Below are 21,964 nucleotides of genomic sequence, written 5' to 3'. Positions count from 1 at the left end.
TAAAAAAGACAATATTCATGTATTATACTACTCACGCATTGCGTGTGCTTGATTACTAGTTATAATTATTAGATTAAATGACTAATACACAACATTGAGAAATCACACTATTATTTATTCACAAGTGAGATGATCTCGCATATTTTGATCATTTATGAAAATATATTGCTTTTTATGCTAAAAATATTAGTTTTTATTATAAATATAGACAATGTTGACCTATCTCACAAATAAAGATACGCGAGACTGACCTACTCTTATATATTTAAATGAAAAATAATAATAAAAATTTGATTTTTTAAGAAAGAGTAGATCTCTTGTGTGACAATACCGATATTAAAAAAATAAAATAAAATTTTGCAATTTGATTTATTCCCCATGGGAACGTGACCAATCAAATATCGCGTTTTACGAATTTTCCGTTGGCCCAAGCCCACACGATCACCCCACGCGCAGATAGATAGATACGCTTCTACATATACATATACATATATAGACGTTACAAGTTACAATCCCCAATCAATCCACTCCCAAACCCTAGACGTCTGTATCTCTTTGAATTCAAGTTTCTTTCTCAATCTGAAACAAATGGGTGAAATCAAACAGCCCCATCTCAACGGCGCATACTACGGACCATCAATTCCGCCGCCGGAGAAGTCCTACCACCGACCCGGACGTCGCGGCGGCGGCGGCGGAGGCGGGTGCTGCTGCAACCCCTTCACTTGCTGCTGCAGCTGCATCATGAACTGTATATGCACCTGCATATTCCAGATCATAATCACCATTCTTATAATCGTCGGCATTTTCGTCTTCATCTGCTGGCTGATTTTCCGACCCAACACCGTCAAGTTCTACGCCACCGACGCCTCGCTCACCGAATTCAACCTGAATGGCACCACGCTGCATTACAATCTCGCGCTTAACCTGACTATTCGCAACCCTAACAAGCGAATCGGGATCTACTACGATCAGATCGAAGCACGTGCGTTTTACCAGGGGCAGAGATTCTCCACCGTGGAATTGACGCCTTTTTATCAGGATAAGAAGAGCACCAATTCGCTGAATGCCGATTTCAAGGGGCAGAACCTGGTTCTGCTTGGGAGTAAAGAGACATCGAACTACAACGATGACAAGGAATCCGGCTCATTCAGCGTCGATGTAAAGCTTCATCTAAGGATCAGGTTGAAATTTTGGTTCGTGAAATCTACGAAGGTCAAGCCCAAGATTGATTGCGATTTGAGAATCCCTTTGAGCTCCAACGGAACAGCATCTATGAGTTACGAATCGAAGAGGTGTGATTTTGATTGGCGTTGATTTCCTCCATAATTCCATTCATTTTTTTTACTATGTATCATCGTCATTACTATATTCATTCGTCTGCTTGTTCATCTTTTCCACAATTTCTAATGAATTCATAATAAAGATTTTATAATCTTTGCAATCTAATTCAGTTTTAAAAATTAACCGGTTAAGATGTCCCTTGCTTGTGTGCTAAGCAAAGGTTTATCTGTTTTGGTGTTGGTTGGGTGGGTCCTTTGTAGTTGATTGATCGAACAACATAAGTTGATTGGTTCTTTACTCTATGATCATTGATTAATAATTATTTAGTATTTGTATTATCCATTGCTTTTGTCATTTTCAATACCAAACCCCCCCCCCCCCCCCCCCCCCCCCCCTCTTCCAAGAAATTATTTCTTTTCTGTTGAAAAAAGGTTCAAATATATGGCAAAAACTTGTGTGAGACGGTCTCACGGGTAGTATTTGTGAGACGGATCTCTTATTTGGGTCATCAATGAAAAAGTATTACTTTTTATGCTAAAAGTATTACTTTTTATTGTGAATATGGGTAGGGTTGACCCGTCTCACGGATTATGACCCGTGAGACGGTCTCACATGAGACTCACTCCAAATATATACTCTCCTTTGCCGTATTTATGAGAAAATTCTCTTTATATAAAAATTTATTGAAAATAACTAATGTAAATATTAATATGGCACAGTATGTTTGGAACTAGGGGTGATCAGATTTTTTTACTAACCGTCCAAACCGAATTGTGCCGCATCGTTTTTCATAATATTTTATAAAAACCGCGATTAAAAATATTAATCATAAACCACACCGCATACGCCGTTCGGTTATTTTTTGACCAAGAACCGCACCAAATCGCACCGCCTAAACCGCTTGTCATAATATTAGGCCTAGAATTATAATAATTTATAAATAACATATTCAAATAAATAAATCATCATTCATTATAACACAACTATCTTCAAAATTATTATTTTTATAAATAAAACTTATCTTTTTCTTAATTATTCTTCATATTATTTTTTTATTTAAAATATTTATTTATTTTTTTACAATATTTTGTTTGAAAGTAAAAAAAAAAAGATAAAATAATATAAATGTCATTTTTGTTGTGAATGTGTTGTGTTGTTAAATTATTAACTTAGTTTTGAATCTTGATTATTGTTTTATCTATTTTATTTTTATATGTTTTGAACTATATTTTATATTTGAAGACACTATATTGTTGTTTTTTTCAAATAATTAGAATATATGTTCTAATATTTTTCATTAATAAAACTGTAAACCGACCGCAACTGCTCAAAACCGCAAAGCTAATTTTCCATGTAAAACCACAATTAATTTTTCAAAATACTAACCGACTGCATATGGCAATTCGGTTTGAATTTTTTTAAAATAACCGCAAAACCGCACCACGATCACCCCTATTTGGAACAAATGGAAAAAAAAACGTGATCTTTATATTAAGGACGAAAATAATATATCGTTTTGGGTGTGTAAATTTAGATAATAAAGTGAGTATCAATTCGTGTGGGTCAGATGATGGGTCGTGTTACCTAAAAATATGAACAAGAAATTCTCGACCCGAACCAAATCAACCCAAAAAAAACTGACCCGAACTCGACCAACTCGATCTAGTCCGATTTGGATTTTTTCTACTTTTTTACAAAATAATTTAAAAAAATTCAATAAAATAATAATAATAATAATAATAATAATAATAATAATAATAATAATAATAATAATAATAATAATTTAATTTAAACACATAATAACAAAATCTTACTATATATGATTTAATTCTCAAAGTTTAATACAAAATTTAAATTAAATTTACTACAAAATAAATATTATAGGATGAAAATTTATGATATCAATATACAATAAAAAAAATCAAACATATAATATATAAAAAATGTAACCCATGTTTCTTAATTCTATATAAAATATTTTTTAAAAAAAATTAGGGTCATATTGGATCAACGAAGGTTGACCTGAACCCAACCCAAATAATTTTTCAATTTAGACTTCAGATCCAACTCAATATGATCTGAACCTGAAAACCATCAATCATAACCTGATATTTTTTGGATCGACTTAGATCCAATTTTGACACTCTTAAATTACGACTATAATCATAAATGTCCCCTGTCCCTGTCCCGCTTCTCTTTGCCTTCAATATTTGAATTCCAAATATCCCATCACTTAATTAATTACTCTTTTTATATTTATTGTTTCGGAAGACTGTCGCATCATACAAATTGATAAGTACTTAATTAGTTTATCGATGAATTCAAATGAAAATATAAATGATGTCACATCTGAATGATAATAAATATATGATATCACATTATTATAAAAATCTTTTTTCTAAACGAAACACAAACATATATAGGTGATTACTTCGTATCTTGATGCAATTTTGATTTTATCGATAATATATTTTCTTCACATATTTCTCCTATAATACATCTTGTCTAAATATTATCTATACAATTTATCCACGAATCTTACATGTATGATTCAGTTTCGATAACTTGAAACTCATCGATTAATCTTAAGCTATATCACATATCTCATGTCCACATATGACTGCCCAAAAATTTGAAGAAAATAAGAAAATATCGGCAAAAAGAAGGGGAAAAAAAACTCAACTCAACACAACAGCAAAAAAATTTGCAAATTATCTATGCAAAATTTCAATCTTCATATATATGCTTTCCCAGAATTTTATTAGGATTTTCAGCATCTTCATTCTATCTTAATTTTGGTGTATATTAGCTTAGGAGTTTAAAACTAACAATCAAATTGGAGATTCACAATCGTTTTATTTTTAAAATTAGATAATTATCGTTTTTTTTAGACAAATGGATGCTTTAGCATATAGCACACTGTAACATATAAAAATTGTGTGCAAAACACCTGCAGACCGGATATAAGATGAATTTAATAATTTGAATATTCAAAATGTGAATTTATATTACATATTAATATGTATAAGTTAAATCAATTGAAATCTTGTCCATATTTATAATTTAAAATAATATTTTTAAGCATAAAAAATAATACTTTTTACGAGTGATCAAAATAGAATATTTCGTCTCACAGTATATCCAAGTCTCGAAATCTTCAAAAAGAAAAACAAAGCAACAAGTTTAATACAAAGATCTCGACCAAATTTACTCTGCCGCATTACTTGTAGATTGCAATTTTGAAATTATTATGCAAATAAGTTGAAAGATTTGGTGAAGAGGGGCAAATATACAATAAATCTCAACTGAACGGACTGAAGTGCAAAACCCAGGGGAATGATTCATTTCATTTTCTCTCCACTTCCCTCCACACCATCCGAACCAAAAATTCCCTCCCTTTCCTCGTTTTCTACTTCCCCCAGGCCCCCACGCCAAATTCTTTCTCCCATACAAAACCCTCATTTTCCCTCTTCGCTCCGATTCCCAAAACCCTTCCCAAATCCCATCCAACTATACTAATTCGTTTCATTTAATTGGACAGAAATGGCTGGACCCCGTGACGAGGCGGCGACGCCTCCAGCCACGGCAGCGGAGAATGGGCGGATCTTCCCACTGCAGCTGACGCCGCCGACTGCGATCAGGAGACACCTCCCCTTCGCGTCCATGAAGCCGCCGTTTACTCAGCCGGATGACTACCACCATTTTTCCACACCTGCGCGCGCCGCCGCCTCGGCCGTCTCCGCGGCTGATCAGCTCTCGGATGCGGTTGTTGTCAAGTCTACCGTCGGTTCTCGTTTCCATTGCTAATTTTTTCGTTTTAACTTTGTTTGTGTTCTTGGTTGTTGATTTTTTGTTTTTGGATTTTGACCGTGCTATTAATTCCTGAATATAATTTAATTAATTGAGTTTTATTATTGTTCGCGAGTTCTTTATATAATTGAGCATAACCATAGCTCGACAAATTGTTAACGTATGGGTGGTTAGATCTGTGATATATGAGTGAAACGACGAGAGTATTGATACTCTATTGATGAAATTGGGAGTTCCATTATTTTGAAAATCTCATTGCTAAAATGTGCTAGCCTCTTGTTCCATCCTATTTGATTTTTTATCTTCTATTATATATTATATAAGCAAAAGCGAATCAATGAAAATATCCTCCCCCAATCATTAACATGATTTTCCATGTCGTCCTATTCGAATCGTTTTGGTTAAATGTCTTTTGAGGAGCTGATCCATATTGTCCCAAATTGTCATTTCACAGCCTTTGAAAAGGAAGAATGTGAGTGGGGAAAATGAAGCGGTGTCTAATGAGTGGACAGCAAGTGATGTAGCTAACAGTCCCTTCCGTACACCTGTATCTGCTAAAGGAGGAAGGCTCAATGGACGGTCAAAAGTCACCAAAAACAACAGATCTATGCCTTCAACCTCCATTTCCAATATTGGTGAGACACTCTTGCAGTTTTGTGATACGTTAATTTAGCATCATTATCATGGACCACATTGTTCTTGAATGAACCAAATTATTGACTGCGTTGATGTTCCAAAAAATATCCGTATATCGATATATGGTCATTGCTCTGGTGCCTTTAGGTTTGCACTCTGCACAATTTACTTGTCTATTATCTGAATAATGGTATCATGACATAAATTTGCAGATGCTCCATCTCCTCTTACTCCTGCTAGCAGTTGCCGCTATGATAGCTCCTTGAGTAATTACATCACTCTGCATCAGTTTGAATATTAATACATAGTTTCACGAGATTAATACTGACAACTACTTCTGATGTTTCCTAGGTCTTCTGACAAAAAAGTTCATAAACTTAATAAAGCATGCAGAAGATGGTGAGCTTGATTTGAACAAAGCTGCTGACACTTTACAGGTGATCAACTGGTAGATGCATGAGTATATATGTTATAATGTGAATCAGATAATTCAAATGAAGATATGTGTTACAGGTTCAGAAGAGAAGGATATATGACATAACCAATGTCCTTGAAGGGATTGGTCTTATAGAAAAAAAGCTTAAAAACAGAATCCACTGGAAGTAAGGATGAATTACATCTAAAAAGATACATCTTGAGCTTGTTGACCCTCTGTTATAATCCATATAGGGGATGGCACCGAGTAGTAGATCTTAATGAAAATTCAATATATCGCTTTCTAGGGGACTTGATAATTCGAAACCCGGAGAAGCAGACGATGATGCCACTCTTTTGCAGGTATGTGTATAAAGACTGGTTTTTATAGAAAGTACTCTTATTTGTTCTTTATGCCTTTCAAGTTTAAGCATGACCAAGCATGAACGGACATGCCCAAGATAATTTCCTTTTATCATCACTTCAAAATTACTTTTGAGGATTCTACTATTGTGAGTAGATTGATGCATTAGCTATGTCATTTGTCTTGCTTATGTTTGCAGGCAGAAATTGAAAACCTGTCCATGGAAGAAAGAATTTTAGATGAACGAACAAGGTAATAAAATCTGAATGTTTATAAGCAATATGGCGCTGCTGTTGTCTGCTATGATACATGCTCACTGCTCAATTTTCATCATGTTGCAGGCAAATGCAGGAAAAATTAAGATGCTTGAGCGAAGATGAACACAATCAAAAGTAATTGTCTGGATAGCTTTAAATTCTGTTATCCGACTCTACTTCAATGATTTTCTAGTTTACTAATGTTATTTCACTTTGGCGGTTTAGATGGCTTTTTGTAACCGAAGATGACATTAAAGGTTTACCCTGATTCCAGGTTCATTTCTTGTCCTCCCATGGTGCTTATATGTTACTCTGTATATATAAATAAGATGACTCGAAGAAAGGAGGTGTGTGAGATTTCTATATGAACGTTTAGAAGTTGTTGAGTTGAATAAGTCTTTGTTTCTCGTGGATTCCAGAGGGGTGACAAAATCTTTTTAATCACTGAGCTGTCAGTCGTTGTCATCAATTGTCAACCATTGCTGCACAGAAAGTTGTTATCTCATTGTCATTATTCGAGTTTCGTTTGGTTTTTTGCTATTTTAAGTTCCTTCGGTGAGTTTGGAGCATAAGATGTCTATGTTGTACTTCAATACGAGCGTTGGTGGAAATTTTTTATTAGTTTTTTGGTCTTGGTAGGTTCTATGTACTGGGACATTTTGGTTGTACAGTTCTTTGTAATTGTTTTTATGTAACATTTTAAGTTTGAGTGAAAAAATATAGAAGAATATTCAGATACCTTTATTGACAGATGCATTGAATAGGATTGTCCCGTCATCTCTCCTGAATTTTAACTTTATGTTTCGTGACAGAATGAAACCCTCATAGCAATCAAAGCTCCGCATGGAACCACTCTGGAAGTTCCGGATCCTGACGAGGTATAGGTAGAAGGGATCTTATATGAGCTTTACTACTGATTCTTCTTAGTCATTTGTTCAAATTATACTTTCATCTTCAGGCTGTTGATTATCCCCAGAGAAGATATAGAATTATACTCAGAAGTACAATGGGTCCTATTGATGTTTACCTTGTCAGGTATCATTTTAGACTTAACCAGCCATCAAAATTAATGGTAAACTTGTTCCTTAATCATCTGTAACTGTTCCAAAATATTTTCATTTTGGTCAAGCCAATTCGAGGAAAAATTCGACGACATGAATGGAGTTGAACAATCAACAACCTTTCCCATTGCTTCAATTTCTGGCTCAAATGAAAATCCAACAATGCAGAGGACCTGCTTGCCAAACAATTGCCCAGAAATTGAAGCCGCGGCACAAGATAGTCAAGGATTTGATTCTATTTTTGTTGCTTCACAAGAATTCGCTGGAAGAATGACAAAGATAGTCCCATCAAGCGTTGGTGTAAGTGTTTTCTGGAGTTTTAAATCTTACCTTGTTAAATAAGTATGTACTTGACTAAGTACCCCCCGACAAATTAAACTTACCCTATACTTTAAAGGGTGTCTACTTGCTATACACGCATTCTGTTTAAGGTACAAATTTTCTTTAGTGTTCTCCCGTTCTTTTTTTCTTTTTATTTTTTTTATTCTTGTTTGATGTCCAGGTGTTGTTTTGTAAGGTTGTTTCACTTATACTCTGTTAGCATCACAAGTGTCTGAAATCTGCCATCTACGAGCAAAAATGTTGATGTATCTTCGTGGATTTTGATTGTTAAACCCCTGAGACTTGTGTATTGCTTCCTATTTCAGTTCGACTTTTTTTACATTACCATGTTTCTGCAACTGTTATCCGTCCTGAACTCATGTTTAATTTTATAGGATGAAACAGACTATTGGCTTCTATCAGATGCAGATGTCAGCATCACAGACATGTGGAAGACAGATTGTATTGTTCTCCCCAGGCTTGTAATAGTTTCTGTGCTTCTAATATCTAAACCACTTTTAATGCTTTGTATTCTGATATTGACAGCGGGTATCGATTGGAATGGGATGGATATACTTCACGAGGAGGTGAATATAGCTGCAGCTGGTTCAACAACGCTACCGACCCAACAATCATCATCTGGTACTGCTGATGTACCACCTAGGGTCAATTTGCCCCCCAGATGATCGGCTTTGTTTTATTTATCCGACAAACAGAACCGTGTCAAATTCAGATGATAAAAGGCGCAAACTGTTTCATTCTGCACCGCTGATTCTCATCTACAGCCGTTTGAAGGCATTTGGTTGATTGACAATGGATTTACTTAAAGAACTGCAAAACAAGGAGCAAATATAGATCCCAAGGCCTTCTTTTTATAGCTAAGGAAGGAGTTGCTTGCCCTTGTATGGTTCAAAGGTGAATAATTATTCATTTTCACAATTCCATGTAATGTAATGATGGAATTATACATTTATCGGAGACTTCAACGGGCAGCAAAGATTTGACTGGAAATTTAATTCAAAAAAGGTCACCCAAATTACTCTTAATTGTACTTCTCTTCAGAAACCAAACTTTATCCGTTCTACATTTATAATTAAAAAAAAAAAATTAGACCACATGTTTCCTTCTGTTGACTGATGTCAATTAGGTGCAAATTTTTGCCGGGTTCTAAACTTAGATTTGAAACTCGAGCTGGAAATTTAAAATTTCCCAATCTTGTGATTTTTAGTAGTTCCAAGGTATATATCAATATGGCTTATAAATTATTCACGTAAGCATATAAAGTGATTATAAACAAGACATTTGAATGGATGTCAACTTTCCAACAATGAGATGGATGATCAGTGCTGTAAGTGAAAAATGATCAAATTTACTTAACCTGGAGACATCAAAGAAATTTGAAACAATGGTTTTGGACCTCAAGATGACAAGCATAAGGCGAAGAAAAAATTACAATACCAATAAATCTACAACCACGTAAAAACTTCTAGATGAATCTGTTGTATTGGCTGGTGAGGGAGTCCCTTAGACCGGAATAAAGGCGAACGCGGGAATATTGTCGAAGGTTGCTAACCTTGTACCACGAATTGAAAACCGCTTCGTGCTTGTCTGTGCCGGAGACCGCTAGTTGTATAGCAAGGCTACAGTCTACAGACCCCCCTCGGTTTTTACCATCGCCAGATTTTATGGCACAGTCTTGATTGTTGAGGCAGACGAAGCTGGATTGACCATCGCACGAAGCACAGCCATCTCTTTTCCAGAACAAATTTTCCAGTCTCCCTTTTTTGAATTCAAGAACCTGCATCATTATAAAGATGATGCAGGTAACAAGAATATATAATTCTTTGTAAAATTGACTTGGCATTGGTTAACTTCTTACCAGAGTGATAATGACAGTCTCACTTAAGCACAAGCTAAGACATATTTGTCGGCATTCAGCTTCACCATTTCCCCTGAACCTCATTAGATATTATCGTTTAAATCTCCGAAACAGAATCAGTAAAAGAAAGTTCCAAGTTAAAAAAAAGATAATCAAACGCCATAATCCTCCACAAAAACAAGATTCACACCTTTTTCACAGTTTACGATGTATTACAATTACAATTTTTATTTCTAGTTAATTTACAATTATTTATTTCACACACAGCTTACTCAGAAAACAAAAAAAAAAACTAATTAAATATTTTTGGAGGCTCCGCCGCGTGGACGATGCTATAAGCTCCGTTGAGTGGCTCCGAAACCAGGCGCTTCTATTGAAAAGCGGTGATGGAGACGAATGGTTGGAAAATTGAGGGGTTGACTTTGATAGGGCTTTCATCGTGGGCGATTCGTTGGGTCATCGGGTGGGAACCTGGTTACCTGGCCCACCATGTGGCGGTGCAGCTCCGCCGCGGGTCTCCGGAGTTAGTGCCGGTTAGGGTGCGGGGTTACGTTCTGATGGCTCCGTTTTTTGGAGGCACGGTGAGAACCAAGTCCGAGGAAGAAGTCCCGCCGGCCGCCTGAGCCATTCTTGAATTTGGAGCTTCTCGACAGGTAATTTAACCTTTTTTATCTTTACGTGTAAATACTATACTTGTTCCATTTGCATGGGAATGAGCTGCCCCATAATTTTGATATAATTTTTTTTAAAAAATCAATTAGATTTCGAAATCGAATAAGTCCTCGTTAAAATTTGAATCCCCGAATAGGTCGTATATAAGATGATAGGCAATTGAAAATCAAATTTCGACATTATTTATAACTCACCGAAATCTCAAATTTAAGACGAAATTTCAAATTCGATAATCGTTATAACAATTATCACCCTAACTAAAAAAAATCAAATTTCTCGTGTAAGTAATGATTATATATAGTACTGCCATTGAATTATTTGAATAATTTTCAGCCTTGAGCTTTGAAATCAACCCTTAATTTTAATTTTGAAGAAACTGCTTAATTACATGCGAATAATAATTGTAGTGAAACCTAATACGAGCAATTTAAGTCAGATAACATTCAATATATATGATGAGAGACTATGAAACATTTTAGTGCCCCTTCCATTGCACTTACCATACATATATAACATAATTACACCTTTACTTTAAAAAAATATGTAAAAGGCAAAAACTTATGTGAGACGGTATCACATGTCGTATTTTGTGGGACAGATCTCTATTTGGATCATTTATGCTAATACGATTACTTTTTATTTTGAATATCGGTAGGGTTGACCCATCTCATAGATAAAGATTCGTGAGACCGTCTCACAAGAAACCTATTCTACATAAAACTTATGATATGATTTTTCATTTTCCTAACCTGCAGGATCCATCTCACGATTAAAAATCTGTCTCCCTGTATTTTTGGGAACTAAATTAGGAATATCATTTCTCCTTCAAGTAAAATTGATTCAAGGCTCGAAGATATCAAAATTTAGAAATACTCAATATATCAGCGCTACAATAATTATCATAATTTATGATTTTTTTAATAAAATAATTATACATTAAACAACCAAAGTAACCCTACTCAAAAAGTCATTATAAATAATTAAAAAAACCATTCCCTAAAAATTCTTAATATTTATATACATTCTAAAGAACTTATATATTACTTGATATAAATACAAAAAATATAATATATTAACAACTATAACGAGAAAAACGACTGTGCAGCACACAATATTTACATGAAACTACCAGAATTACCATTAATTCGATAAATAAATAAGAAATACTTCTCCAATTAATTTTAGTTTCCAAAAGATTATAATTAATATGTACATGTAAATGTTTCTTTCATATATAAATTAACGTGATTCACAATATAGTGTTCACCAGCGAAATTGTGATTTGATTGAAATATAAATTTTTATATAGTATATAATTTTCTTGGTAAAAACTTGTGTGAGAAAGTCTCACTGGTCGTATTTTGTGAGACATATATCTTATTTGGGTCATCCATGAAAAATTATTACTTTTTATGCTAAAAGTATTACTTTTTATTGTGAATATCGGTAAGATTACTCATCTGATAAAGATTCGTGAAACATGTGACAACAGAGCTACTCAATTTTCTTTGTAATAAATACTTTTTGTATAATTTTGAGTAAATGCTATGAGAAGCTTGCCACCCCATGCAATTTATTTAGGTGAAAAATTTCCTGTTCAACTTCATCTTCTTCTTTTGAGAATCCAAAACCAGTCAAACGAATCGATCCATTGATGTTTCCTGCCGAGTTGAATCAACAAGTCACTTCTCACATTCCACAATTTTCTCACTTCTTCGATTCCTCCATTCATTTTTCTGTTGATCTTTTTTGTTTTTGTTTTTTAATCCATGTTTCCTTACCAATATAATGATATATTATATATACGCGTTCATCTGCCTTCCCAGATTCTTATAATCGTTGATGACATTCTTTTGTTGTTCGTGATTCATTATCGCGCAGCCTTTAAAGTTCCATTCGTTAATGGTACTGCAAATTATTGGGTGGTTTCTTCTTCAATAATAATATCGTATTGTATTGCTTCAGACATATTTTGCTTTTCTGGCTTCATTTTCATTCATCAAAAGATTGTGATTTTTGGGGTTGTTTCTCTGTTACATAGAAAAGATCGTCTTTTTGGGTTGAATTGTTTGAGGGTTTTGAGATTAAGGTTGTGTTGATCTGATATTGAATGTCGAAACCTCTATGGCTACATTGTTGTGAACGAGATCAACAAGGGAATGTTTGGATGGTTATATTCGAGAGGGTTAGGTATTATTTGAGGTTATCCAGTATTTGATGGGGAATACATGTGTAGGTCCAAACTTGGGCGAAAAAGGCTTCTTACAATCCGTGACAGCTGCCGTGTGGAAAACTCGGCAGCCGGAGACCCTTCCGCCTCCAAATCAAGAACAAGAAGCCAGCAGTACTAAAAACAAGAATGGCAATAAAAACAGTGACAGCCCAGTGAGTCCAGATATCAAAATCTCCGATTCCTGTCAGTCTTGTGTACAGAGCGTCCCGCCAACGCCAATTAAAATTGCGGCTGAGGAAGCTTACTTCGTGGATCCCCAAAATCTGGTAAATCCAGAGGTGAAGGCCTGTGATCATAGTTATACAAATACTAATGACGCCAGTAACAAGCCGAAAGATGGGACAAAACAAAATAAGCCTACTCATATCAAGAGAGTGTCGAGTGTAGGACTGCAAGTTGAATCAGTTTTACAACGAAAAACAGAAAATCTAAAAGAGATATATAGTTTAGGGAAGAAGTTAGGACAAGGGCAATTTGGAACAACATATTTATGTGTGGATAAGGTAACCAACAAAGAGTTTGCCTGCAAATCTATTCCAAAGAGGAAGTTAACTACAGAGGAGGATGTGGAGGATGTTAGGAGAGAAATTCAGATAATGCACCACTTGGCTGGACATCCTAATGTAATATCTATTATAGGAGCTTATGAGGATGCCATGGCTGTTCATGTTGTAATGGAGCTTTGTGCGGGAGGAGAACTATTTGACAGGATCATACAAAGGGGCCATTATACAGAAAGAAAGGCCGCGGAGCTTGCAAGGATAATAGTTGGTGTTGTGGAAGCGTGTCATTCCTTGGGGGTTATGCATAGAGACTTGAAACCTGAGAATTTTCTTTTCGTGAACGAGCAAGAGGAGTCACCTCTTAAGACCATTGACTTTGGGCTTTCAATGTTTTTTATACCTGGTACTCATGAATGAAACTTTTATCTAATTTTGGTTTGTTAACTTAAAAATATATGTCTCTGAGTTCCGAATAGTTCTGCTGTTGACCTCACAAAATGGCCATTATAGTGATTTTGTGAATTAAGTGAAGATGGAATTTTGTATAACCTTATTATTAACCTTTGTTAATAATTTTACATGATCTCGGATGATTCAGCAGAAATGCATGAATTTTCAAAATTAGCTAGAGAATCCCTCTCTCTGCCTACCTATTTTTTGTATTTTAGTCCTTTTTTCTCTGCCCTGATTAGGTTTGAAAAATATAATTTGTCAGGTGAAACATTTTCTGATGTGGTTGGAAGCCCGTACTATGTAGCCCCCGAGGTGTTAAGGAAGCATTATGGCCCAGAATGTGATGTCTGGAGTGCAGGAGTTATTATTTACATTTTGCTGTGTGGAGTTCCACCATTTTGGGATGGTAAGCAATTTTTCTCCGTATTTCTTGTTTTTTCATTTCATATATATTTATTATGCTTGAATCTAGCAGTTCTCTGATTCCTTGCTTGAAAATCTTGTGTTCTGGATTAGAATCGGAACAAGGAATATTCGAGCAGGTTCTGAAAGGGGAGCTCGACTTTATATCAGAACCTTGGCCTGATATATCTGAAAGTGCAAAAGATCTAGTCAGAAAAATGCTTGTGCGAGATCCCAAGATGCGGCTATCAGCCTATCAAGTTCTTTGTGAGTATACCACATGTGTATTTATGAAGAGCCTTATAATATAACACCTCCTAGTTACTACTGCTGTTCTCTAGTAAAAATACAGTATCATAGAAGACCTGAAGAATTAATTAAGAGTTGACCACATTATGCATAAGTAATTGTTGATGGTGTTGACAAGGCTTTTCATTCTGAAGGAAAATGCATGCAATAGACTAGAAACTTGCATGAGTTTCGACCGAGATTTGTTAGCATTAACCGCTTCTGTTTGACAATTGAAAGAATTTATTGTGTAAAAGCTTCCTCATAAGTCTGCATATTTTGAATAAGATTTGACAGAGCCTGTGAGCTGTTGTTTTTCCTGCTTAAGGATGAATGAATTCAAATTCTGAATGAATTTTATAGATACAATACATTTGTGCAGGCCATCCATGGGTACAAGTTGATGGCGAAGCTCCAGATAAGCCTCTTGATTCAGCTGTTCTCTCTCGTCTGAAGCAATTTTCTGCCATGAATAAACTCAAGAAGATAGCCATCAGGGTATTTTATTGCAGTTTTTTCATTGTTTTACAGCCCACGTGTAGCAAAAAAAAAATATAGATCGTTTTGAATTTACCAGACATCAGTTACATAAAAATCTGCAAGTATTTTTCGTCCTAAAAGAGAGCCACGATTATTTTTTCTACTTTTTACAAATTTACTCTCTCATCAATAGGTTATAGCTGAAAGTCTCTCAGAGGAGGAGATTGCTGGGCTAAAGGAACTATTTAAAATGATAGATGCAGATAACAGTGGACAGATCACTCTCGAAGAACTGAAAAACGGTTTGGAAAGAGTTGGTGCCGATCTGAAAGAGACTGAAATAGTTGGCCTGATGCAAGCTGTAAGTACAGATTATTTATCTGCGAGAAATTTGGTTCTTTAGTCATTACAAATAATCCAAAACAATGAATATTTGGAGAATGACTAATCCTCAGACGATTTCCTAAATAAGGGATATGACATCAAGAAAATCTCTACCAGTCAACATCGTAACACCTTTTATTTCCTTGATAATTCAGGCTGATATTGACAATAGTGGAACCATAGATTATGGAGAATTTGTAGCAGCAATGCTGAATCTAAACAAAGTTCAGAGAGAAGATCACTTGTTTGCAGCTTTTTCGTATTTTGACAAAGACGGCGGTGGTTATATCACACGGGATGAGCTCCAACTGGCTTGTGAGCAATTTGGTCTAGGAGATGTTCACCTGGAAGAAATAATATGCGAAGTTGATCAGGATAATGTATATTATTTTCTTGAATATGAACTTTAACTTTTGGAAGAAAAGATTGTGTTAACCAGTTTTACACCTTTTCCAGGATGGTCGGATTGACTACAGTGAATTCGTGGCCATGATGCAAGACACTGGTTTTGGAAAGAAGGGACTCAAAACGGTCTAATGATGGGGCTAAAGGGTACTTGTAAGTCGAATAATCCTTGAAACATTCATGTTCGTTACTTGTGTAAATTTTGCTTTTTGATATGAGAAGGAAAATTTTGATGCATTTTGTTGTAAAGATCAGGTTGGATTTTAGATCAGGAACATGAGCTTCACGCTGTCCTTTTAGTTTTTTTTTTCTTTGCAAAGGTTGCTTTCTGAAATTGTTGACCTGCAACTCCATTTAATTTTCCTAATTTATAAGGTCTGAGCCATGTAATAACTGGTTATGACGATCTTGACTCGTTTCTGGTTGTTAAGACAGTAGAGATTACAATCACGTCTAAACTTCTAGTAGGAAGTGGGAATTAAAAACTTATAAGAATGTATTTTTTGGAGGGTCAAACTCACATTATTAGAAAAAAATCAAACTTCTCTAACTTTTTTTCCGGAGATTAATGTGCCTGTTATGTGCTTGCTGTTTTAGTAACCCCCACCCCATTTATCGGATTCTACTTTCAGTTGCTCTTCACACCTTTGAAAGCTGATAGAAGAAGGCATTCTACGGTAAGATTGACTTATCAGTCAATCTTGTGCTTTTTTACTCTCATTTGAGATAATTGAATATTGTTATTGGCCATGAATCAGTTAATATAACTTCACATTTTGACCTTCTCCAAATCTAATAGTGATCAAGAATGAAAAAGAGAGTTTATATTGTGATTATAGACAAGATGGACAGGTCATACAAACAGGCTAAACAGCCACCATCGACACGCCTCACACATCACAAGTTCCCAGAACTTCCAAGCACACAGATATCCCTTAGTAATCAGAGGTTGTCATTCTCGTTCATGTGCACCCGACGCCTACCTGTTGAACCTCTCATGCAAATGTCCTTAACCAACCAAGTAATCGAAGAAGAGTGACATCAAGTACGATATTTTTCTTCTCAAATCCTACGAGAAGTCCAGAAAACACAAGTTCATTTATATAGAATAGAGAAGTACAGTTTTGACAAATTTAACACCTCCAGTACATACTTCCAATCCATTTTACCTATATCAGCTGCTACTCGATGTGCACACATTACTCCAGAAAAAGCTACGGCTATAACGCCTTGACCTGGAAAGCAACTATCGCCCACACAATACAGACCCTCTACGGCCTACAAGTTCCATAACAAGAAAAAGTAAATTTTACATACTATTGTTCCAATCGAGAAGGAGGTGGGATGAATGAAAAGATAATTTGATTACAGTTGTGTTAAATGGCATTCCTAATAATCCCTTTGGAGTACCACGAGGCATTGGACCATATGTGCCACTATCTCGAGCCAGGTATCGCCTATGTGTCTTAGGTGTCCCTACCTGTCATATTTGGAAGCAACGCCTCATATGGAACCTGAAGTGTCCAGATTTATGACAAGATCTTGAATGAAAATCAAGTGCTCTATTCATTTGAGCTCTCGAAAATCGAACTTGCTAAGTACGTGAATTTGTGAGAGGATATTTTCATACCTCCATAAAAACAATCGATGACTTGATCCCTGGGAACAATTTTTTCTCGAGCCTGCTTATTATTTTTTCGGACACAAGTTCCTTCTTTGTCTCGTAGACTTTCCGAGATACGCCCTGAGACAAAATGGTTAACCTGTTATATTTCACGGGCAAAGCGAACACATTAAATTAAATATATGAAAAGGATGAAGCTTTTACTAGTGCAAGATTAAGTAAATAACACCTCCCAGTCTTCTATGGAAGAAGTTGTGAAAATATGAAGAATGTGGTTTCCTTCTGGAGCCAACGATGAATCAAGAACGGTTGGGATGCTCAAAAATACACTTCCATAAGGTTCTTCTAAATTTTTCCAATCATCCTACAAATTGAGTATCATGAATCGGGATAAAAATAACAAAGAAGTAACTCCCATTCAGAGCTCTGAAATCAACATTTTACCTCAAGGATAAAATGGTGACAGTCAGTATTTGGTGGCAAAACATCAGCTTTAACTCCCATATGTATAGACAAAAACGATGGAGCTTTAATATATGATCTTTGAAATCTTGCTTCTTCTTCCGGTAAATCTTCCAGTTTTAAGAGCTTGCCTATTAAAATAAATTCACAGTAACATGATTCCGTGTCAAAGAAAAAGGCAAGCACTTCAAGAAATGGTTGAACCGAGTTCATGGGAACAAACCAAATGTATCCCATCTAGTAGCATTCGATATTATGGTCTTTGCAAAGAATTGCCTCCCATCTGACAGATTCACCCCCACCTGCAAGAAGGGGAACAAGATGTTTTTTCATTCTTACAGATCTTAAAATGCCGAACACAGTAACAAGGGACTCAGGGAGCTGTTACACTCACTGCTTTTCCATTTTCGATCATAATATTTGTTACATTTGCCTTGTATAGTATCTCACTCCCCTGGTTAACCAAGCCTTTTGCTAATGACTTGGCGATTTCTCCAACTCCTCCCACGGGATAGTTGATTCCCCCGAAATGTCTGTCACACAAAACCTGACAACAATAAGAAATCAGAACGTGAGCCAAAAGGAACATGAACAAAAATGTGATAAACCAGATTACCATGGCTGCGTTGATTATTGGTGTCTGCATAGCATTAACAGTGCTGACTATGAAACACTGCAAAATACAAAATCCATATTGAATAATAACGAGCAAACTGCCATTTTTTGGCAGACCAACAACTCTAGAAAATAAAGTACTGGCAAATATAAAAAAGGAGTAAAGGATATACCTCTGCATCAATAAAGGACAGCAACTCGGGATCCTTGATGTACTTTCGAGCTATGTTACCCGCATTCTGGGGCAGATAGTAAGCTGAGATGAATATCAAAAGCATGATCCATATAAGATGTAATATGACCTCTGCAGCTTAAGGCACAAATTTAACGACATAAACAAAAGAAAAAGGAATGACTGACTTCAAGATGTCCAGCTTTTCCTTGATTTGTTCAATGTGATATGGTACAAGTGTAAAATATTCTATAACCACCCCATACGGTTTGAATATGATTGATGAAAACTTATTACTCATTCTTAATGATTGAACTGATGGTTAGAAGTAATGTTATCAAATCATTAATTAGTTGTTCCTCCTTAAAGACACAAAACAGAAAGATAAGGACAGCGAGTAGTTCATCTGACGCCATTTTAGAGGCACCTCTATTATTAGATACAAAATTCACAGGTTTATTTTACTTGTTTACAAACAAATAAAGGATCTTTAGCCGATGCCCATTCATGCACAAGACCTAGTAACTAGTGATAGAAAATGATACAGAAAATTTTGCAATTCAAACATCCGACAACAATATGCCTTATGATATCCAACGGACTTAAAATAATTAACAGTAGGGCAATAAGTATTTTTACCTAGAGTCAAGCACTCAAGTGGCTTCTTAAAAAATTGTCCAAACAGGTAGATTGGCTCCTCCAAGGATTTCAATTCCAGTGAATTTAACGCATTGAAAATCTACCCAATAGATGTTCAAGCTATCAACGCCAGTTGTAGCATAACCAAGAGTAGACAGTAATCACGTTAAGCAAAACAAACCTTCCAGCAGTCACCGTAAAATTTAAGAATTCCCTCTCTCTCGCGGGGAAATTTACTGACAAGTTCCGCAATAAATTCGTCATATTCTTTGTGTACTTGGATGGAAAGGCTGTTGGGTAAATGATAGTGAACAGTGGTAGGATCAGGTATCACTTGCATCTTACATCCAACAGCTTCCAGTGCTTGAGTAATCAAGTTAAGATTCCCCTGAAAGGATATAATATATATTTACTATGCTTAAGCAGGTGTTTTTTTGAATCCATGCTTAGGCAGATTTTAATTCCAAGAACAATTGCCATACATTAGTAAGGGCATCAAACTTCAAGTCAACCCAATCTGTTCTAGGAAAATATTTTAATTACAAGATAATTGCCATACCAGAGAACATAATCGAAGAAACAAGGACACATTCCACTCAACGATTGTAATTTGATATGAAGCTCCATAGAATATACAGTTATGGTATATTACCATCGAAACTAAATAGACAAGTTCTCACACTTCAATCTAGTCAGCCACCAAATAGGACAAGATTTATGATCTCACAGTTAAATATTTCATCCTGGAGCCAAATTTTACCAGCTTTACTGCAGTATTAAGACTTTTTTGTTTTTTTCCAAATATCATTGCACACAAATTTACATCTTCTTTTCATTATAAGTAGGTTTATATCTAATCTCTCAATCTCACATCCAGCAATAAGTTCTCACCAAATAGCATAAGAAAAACCATGCCAAAACTCTTTCCATCGCATCACATTCTTCATTAGAAGACAAGCATGTGAAAAGTAACCTGCATCTCCAAATTTGGATGTTCACATCTTCCATCTTCTGGAAGTTTTAGACACATAATTCATCCGAGTCTTAGCCAAATAAGTATGTTTAAGTAGGCCGCTGCCTTAAATGCTAACAAGAAATATTCTGTAATTCTTTTGCATGAAAGTGGACCAAAAGTGTTGCCAACGAAGTGGCATTCCGACTGCCAGTTACAACACTCAATATTTATATGATTTGAAAATCCGGTCGACCAATCTGTTATGCCTTCAATAGAAATTATAAGTTATAACTAATAATAGCCTTATCAAAGATAAATCTAAAAGGAGAACTACTTACAACATCAATCGCAATCCCGTTAACATTTGGCGGCGTGATACATTAGAGTGGATGATTACTACTTGGATTCTTAGACTATATTGAATTGAACTTCCACACAAATGGAGCAACCTCAGGTTAGCATAGAACTAAATTATCCAAGAAAAAACAGCTCAAAACCTTTGAATGAGGAGACGTCATTCAGTGATAAACTAACCTTATCACTGAAACCAAACATCACCGATGAACCAACATCAAAAGTGAATCCATCCCTCTGGTAAAACCCAGAGCTTCCCCCAGGAATCACGTACTTCTCCAGAACCAAGACTTTGGCACCTTTCACAGCCAGCTGAGTAGCTGCCACCAATCCACCAATTCCAGAACCTATAACAATAGCGTCATAAAAAGAACTATGTGCATCACCAACAAGACTACCCACATCTTCCACTGTTTTATCTGCTTCTACGCCTGCTTTTAACCTAAAAAGATAGAATCTTTTCACCTGTTTAGCCATCCCACCCCCAAATTTCAACTTAAGAAGCTGGTGATCGCAGCAATTCTGGGTCTTCAACGAGTTAAAACGAAATGCATTCTGGCATAGGTTTCTTGGTTTTTGGTCGCCAATGCCGAACAAAGGATTACTCTTGCTATTAGTGCTGAACCGGTCAGAATTCGGAAACCCAAAATCCAACATATCCCTAGTTGGCGCTCGACTTGTCAGAGCCCAGACCGATCCCATTTCTTGAAATTACGAGGTCACTGGATATTTGGAGCACGAGATCGATATTGGGTTCGTTCAGCCACTTACATTGCCTACTATTATTAGAGCAGGTTTTTGCGAGAGAATCACGGGAGATTAAGGGATGCATGGAGGATACATATTCCATGTTATTAATGTTAGAGATAATTATATATACTAAAAATTATTTAGTAGCTATTTTGAATTGTTTGATTTGAAAAATAATAAATAATTATATCATTCATATAGACTCTGCCTAATAATTTTAATAAAATATTATATAATTTTAATTGCGAAGAGAAAATAAATGTCATCAAAAGTTATATTATTTTTAAAATATGATATAGAATCTGCCATTAATTTTAAATAATATTAATATTTTTTTCAGTCTTTTATCTCCCATTTGCATTACCCACCCGTTCACGATTGGCTAACCCAACCCTATCCGAAATGTGCACCACAAAGAAATGTATAAATTATGCATATATACATACACTCATATTATAATTTTAATTTAATATATTGTTCATTTTCATATTTATTATTAAGATGTCAATCATCTCTATTAAATATATAATTTAGATATTTTATATTATAT

At 35.4% G+C, this 21,964-nt stretch overlaps 4 protein-coding genes across 5 annotated transcripts; 3 read left to right on the top strand and 1 right to left on the bottom strand.

The window, feature by feature from the left end:
* Window positions 1–489: 489 nt before the first annotated feature.
* LOC140805334 (NDR1/HIN1-like protein 3) lies at window positions 490–1,619 on the top strand. Its single transcript, XM_073161611.1, has one exon. It carries the CDS (start codon window positions 589–591, stop codon window positions 1,312–1,314), a length of 726 nt encoding a protein of 241 aa, XP_073017712.1. The 5' UTR covers window positions 490–588; the 3' UTR covers window positions 1,315–1,619.
* A 3,021-nt stretch (window positions 1,620–4,640) lies between these two features.
* LOC140805494 (transcription factor E2FA-like) lies at window positions 4,641–9,175 on the top strand. The gene is given in 14 exon segments (XM_073161765.1): window positions 4,641–5,064; window positions 5,546–5,726; window positions 5,940–5,993; window positions 6,079–6,164; window positions 6,241–6,329; window positions 6,450–6,504; window positions 6,705–6,757; window positions 6,847–6,897; window positions 6,988–7,036; window positions 7,575–7,640; window positions 7,721–7,797; window positions 7,892–8,123; window positions 8,540–8,606; window positions 8,691–9,175. Coding segments are annotated over 14 exon segments (1,440 nt in total). The 5' UTR covers window positions 4,641–4,824; the 3' UTR covers window positions 8,831–9,175.
* A 3,570-nt stretch (window positions 9,176–12,745) lies between these two features.
* LOC140805007 (calcium-dependent protein kinase 20-like) lies at window positions 12,746–16,292 on the top strand. Its single transcript, XM_073161187.1, has 7 exons — window positions 12,746–13,834; window positions 14,147–14,290; window positions 14,401–14,553; window positions 14,957–15,072; window positions 15,248–15,415; window positions 15,594–15,818; window positions 15,895–16,292. Exons 1-7 carry the CDS (start codon window positions 12,913–12,915, stop codon window positions 15,973–15,975), a joined length of 1,809 nt encoding a protein of 602 aa, XP_073017288.1. The 5' UTR covers window positions 12,746–12,912; the 3' UTR covers window positions 15,976–16,292.
* A 112-nt stretch (window positions 16,293–16,404) lies between these two features.
* On the bottom strand, window positions 16,405–21,523 carry LOC140805005 (prolycopene isomerase, chloroplastic-like). 2 transcript variants are annotated; one of them, XM_073161185.1, is made up of 13 exons: window positions 20,845–21,523; window positions 19,537–19,743; window positions 19,356–19,455; window positions 18,718–18,800; window positions 18,546–18,602; window positions 18,324–18,476; window positions 18,153–18,231; window positions 17,912–18,060; window positions 17,697–17,831; window positions 17,474–17,587; window positions 17,213–17,323; window positions 17,013–17,121; window positions 16,405–16,912 (listed from the first exon to the last, which is right to left on the bottom strand). In XM_073161185.1, exons 1-13 carry the CDS (start codon window positions 21,364–21,366, stop codon window positions 16,839–16,841), a joined length of 1,893 nt encoding a protein of 630 aa, XP_073017286.1. In that variant the 5' UTR covers window positions 21,367–21,523; the 3' UTR covers window positions 16,405–16,838. The 2 variants fall into 2 exon arrangements, 1 of the variants encoding a protein (XP_073017286.1); XR_012112251.1 differs by lacking the exon at window positions 16,405–16,912 and having other exon boundaries at window positions 17,213–17,357.
* Window positions 21,524–21,964: the final 441 nt, after the last annotated feature.

Source organism: Primulina eburnea, chromosome 11, assembly GCF_022965805.1.
Source record: "Primulina eburnea isolate SZY01 chromosome 11, ASM2296580v1, whole genome shotgun sequence".
NCBI lineage: Eukaryota > Viridiplantae > Streptophyta > Magnoliopsida > Lamiales > Gesneriaceae > Primulina > Primulina eburnea.
Note: the sequence above shows the minus strand (reverse complement) of the source record. Positions and strands in the feature narration are given on the sequence as shown.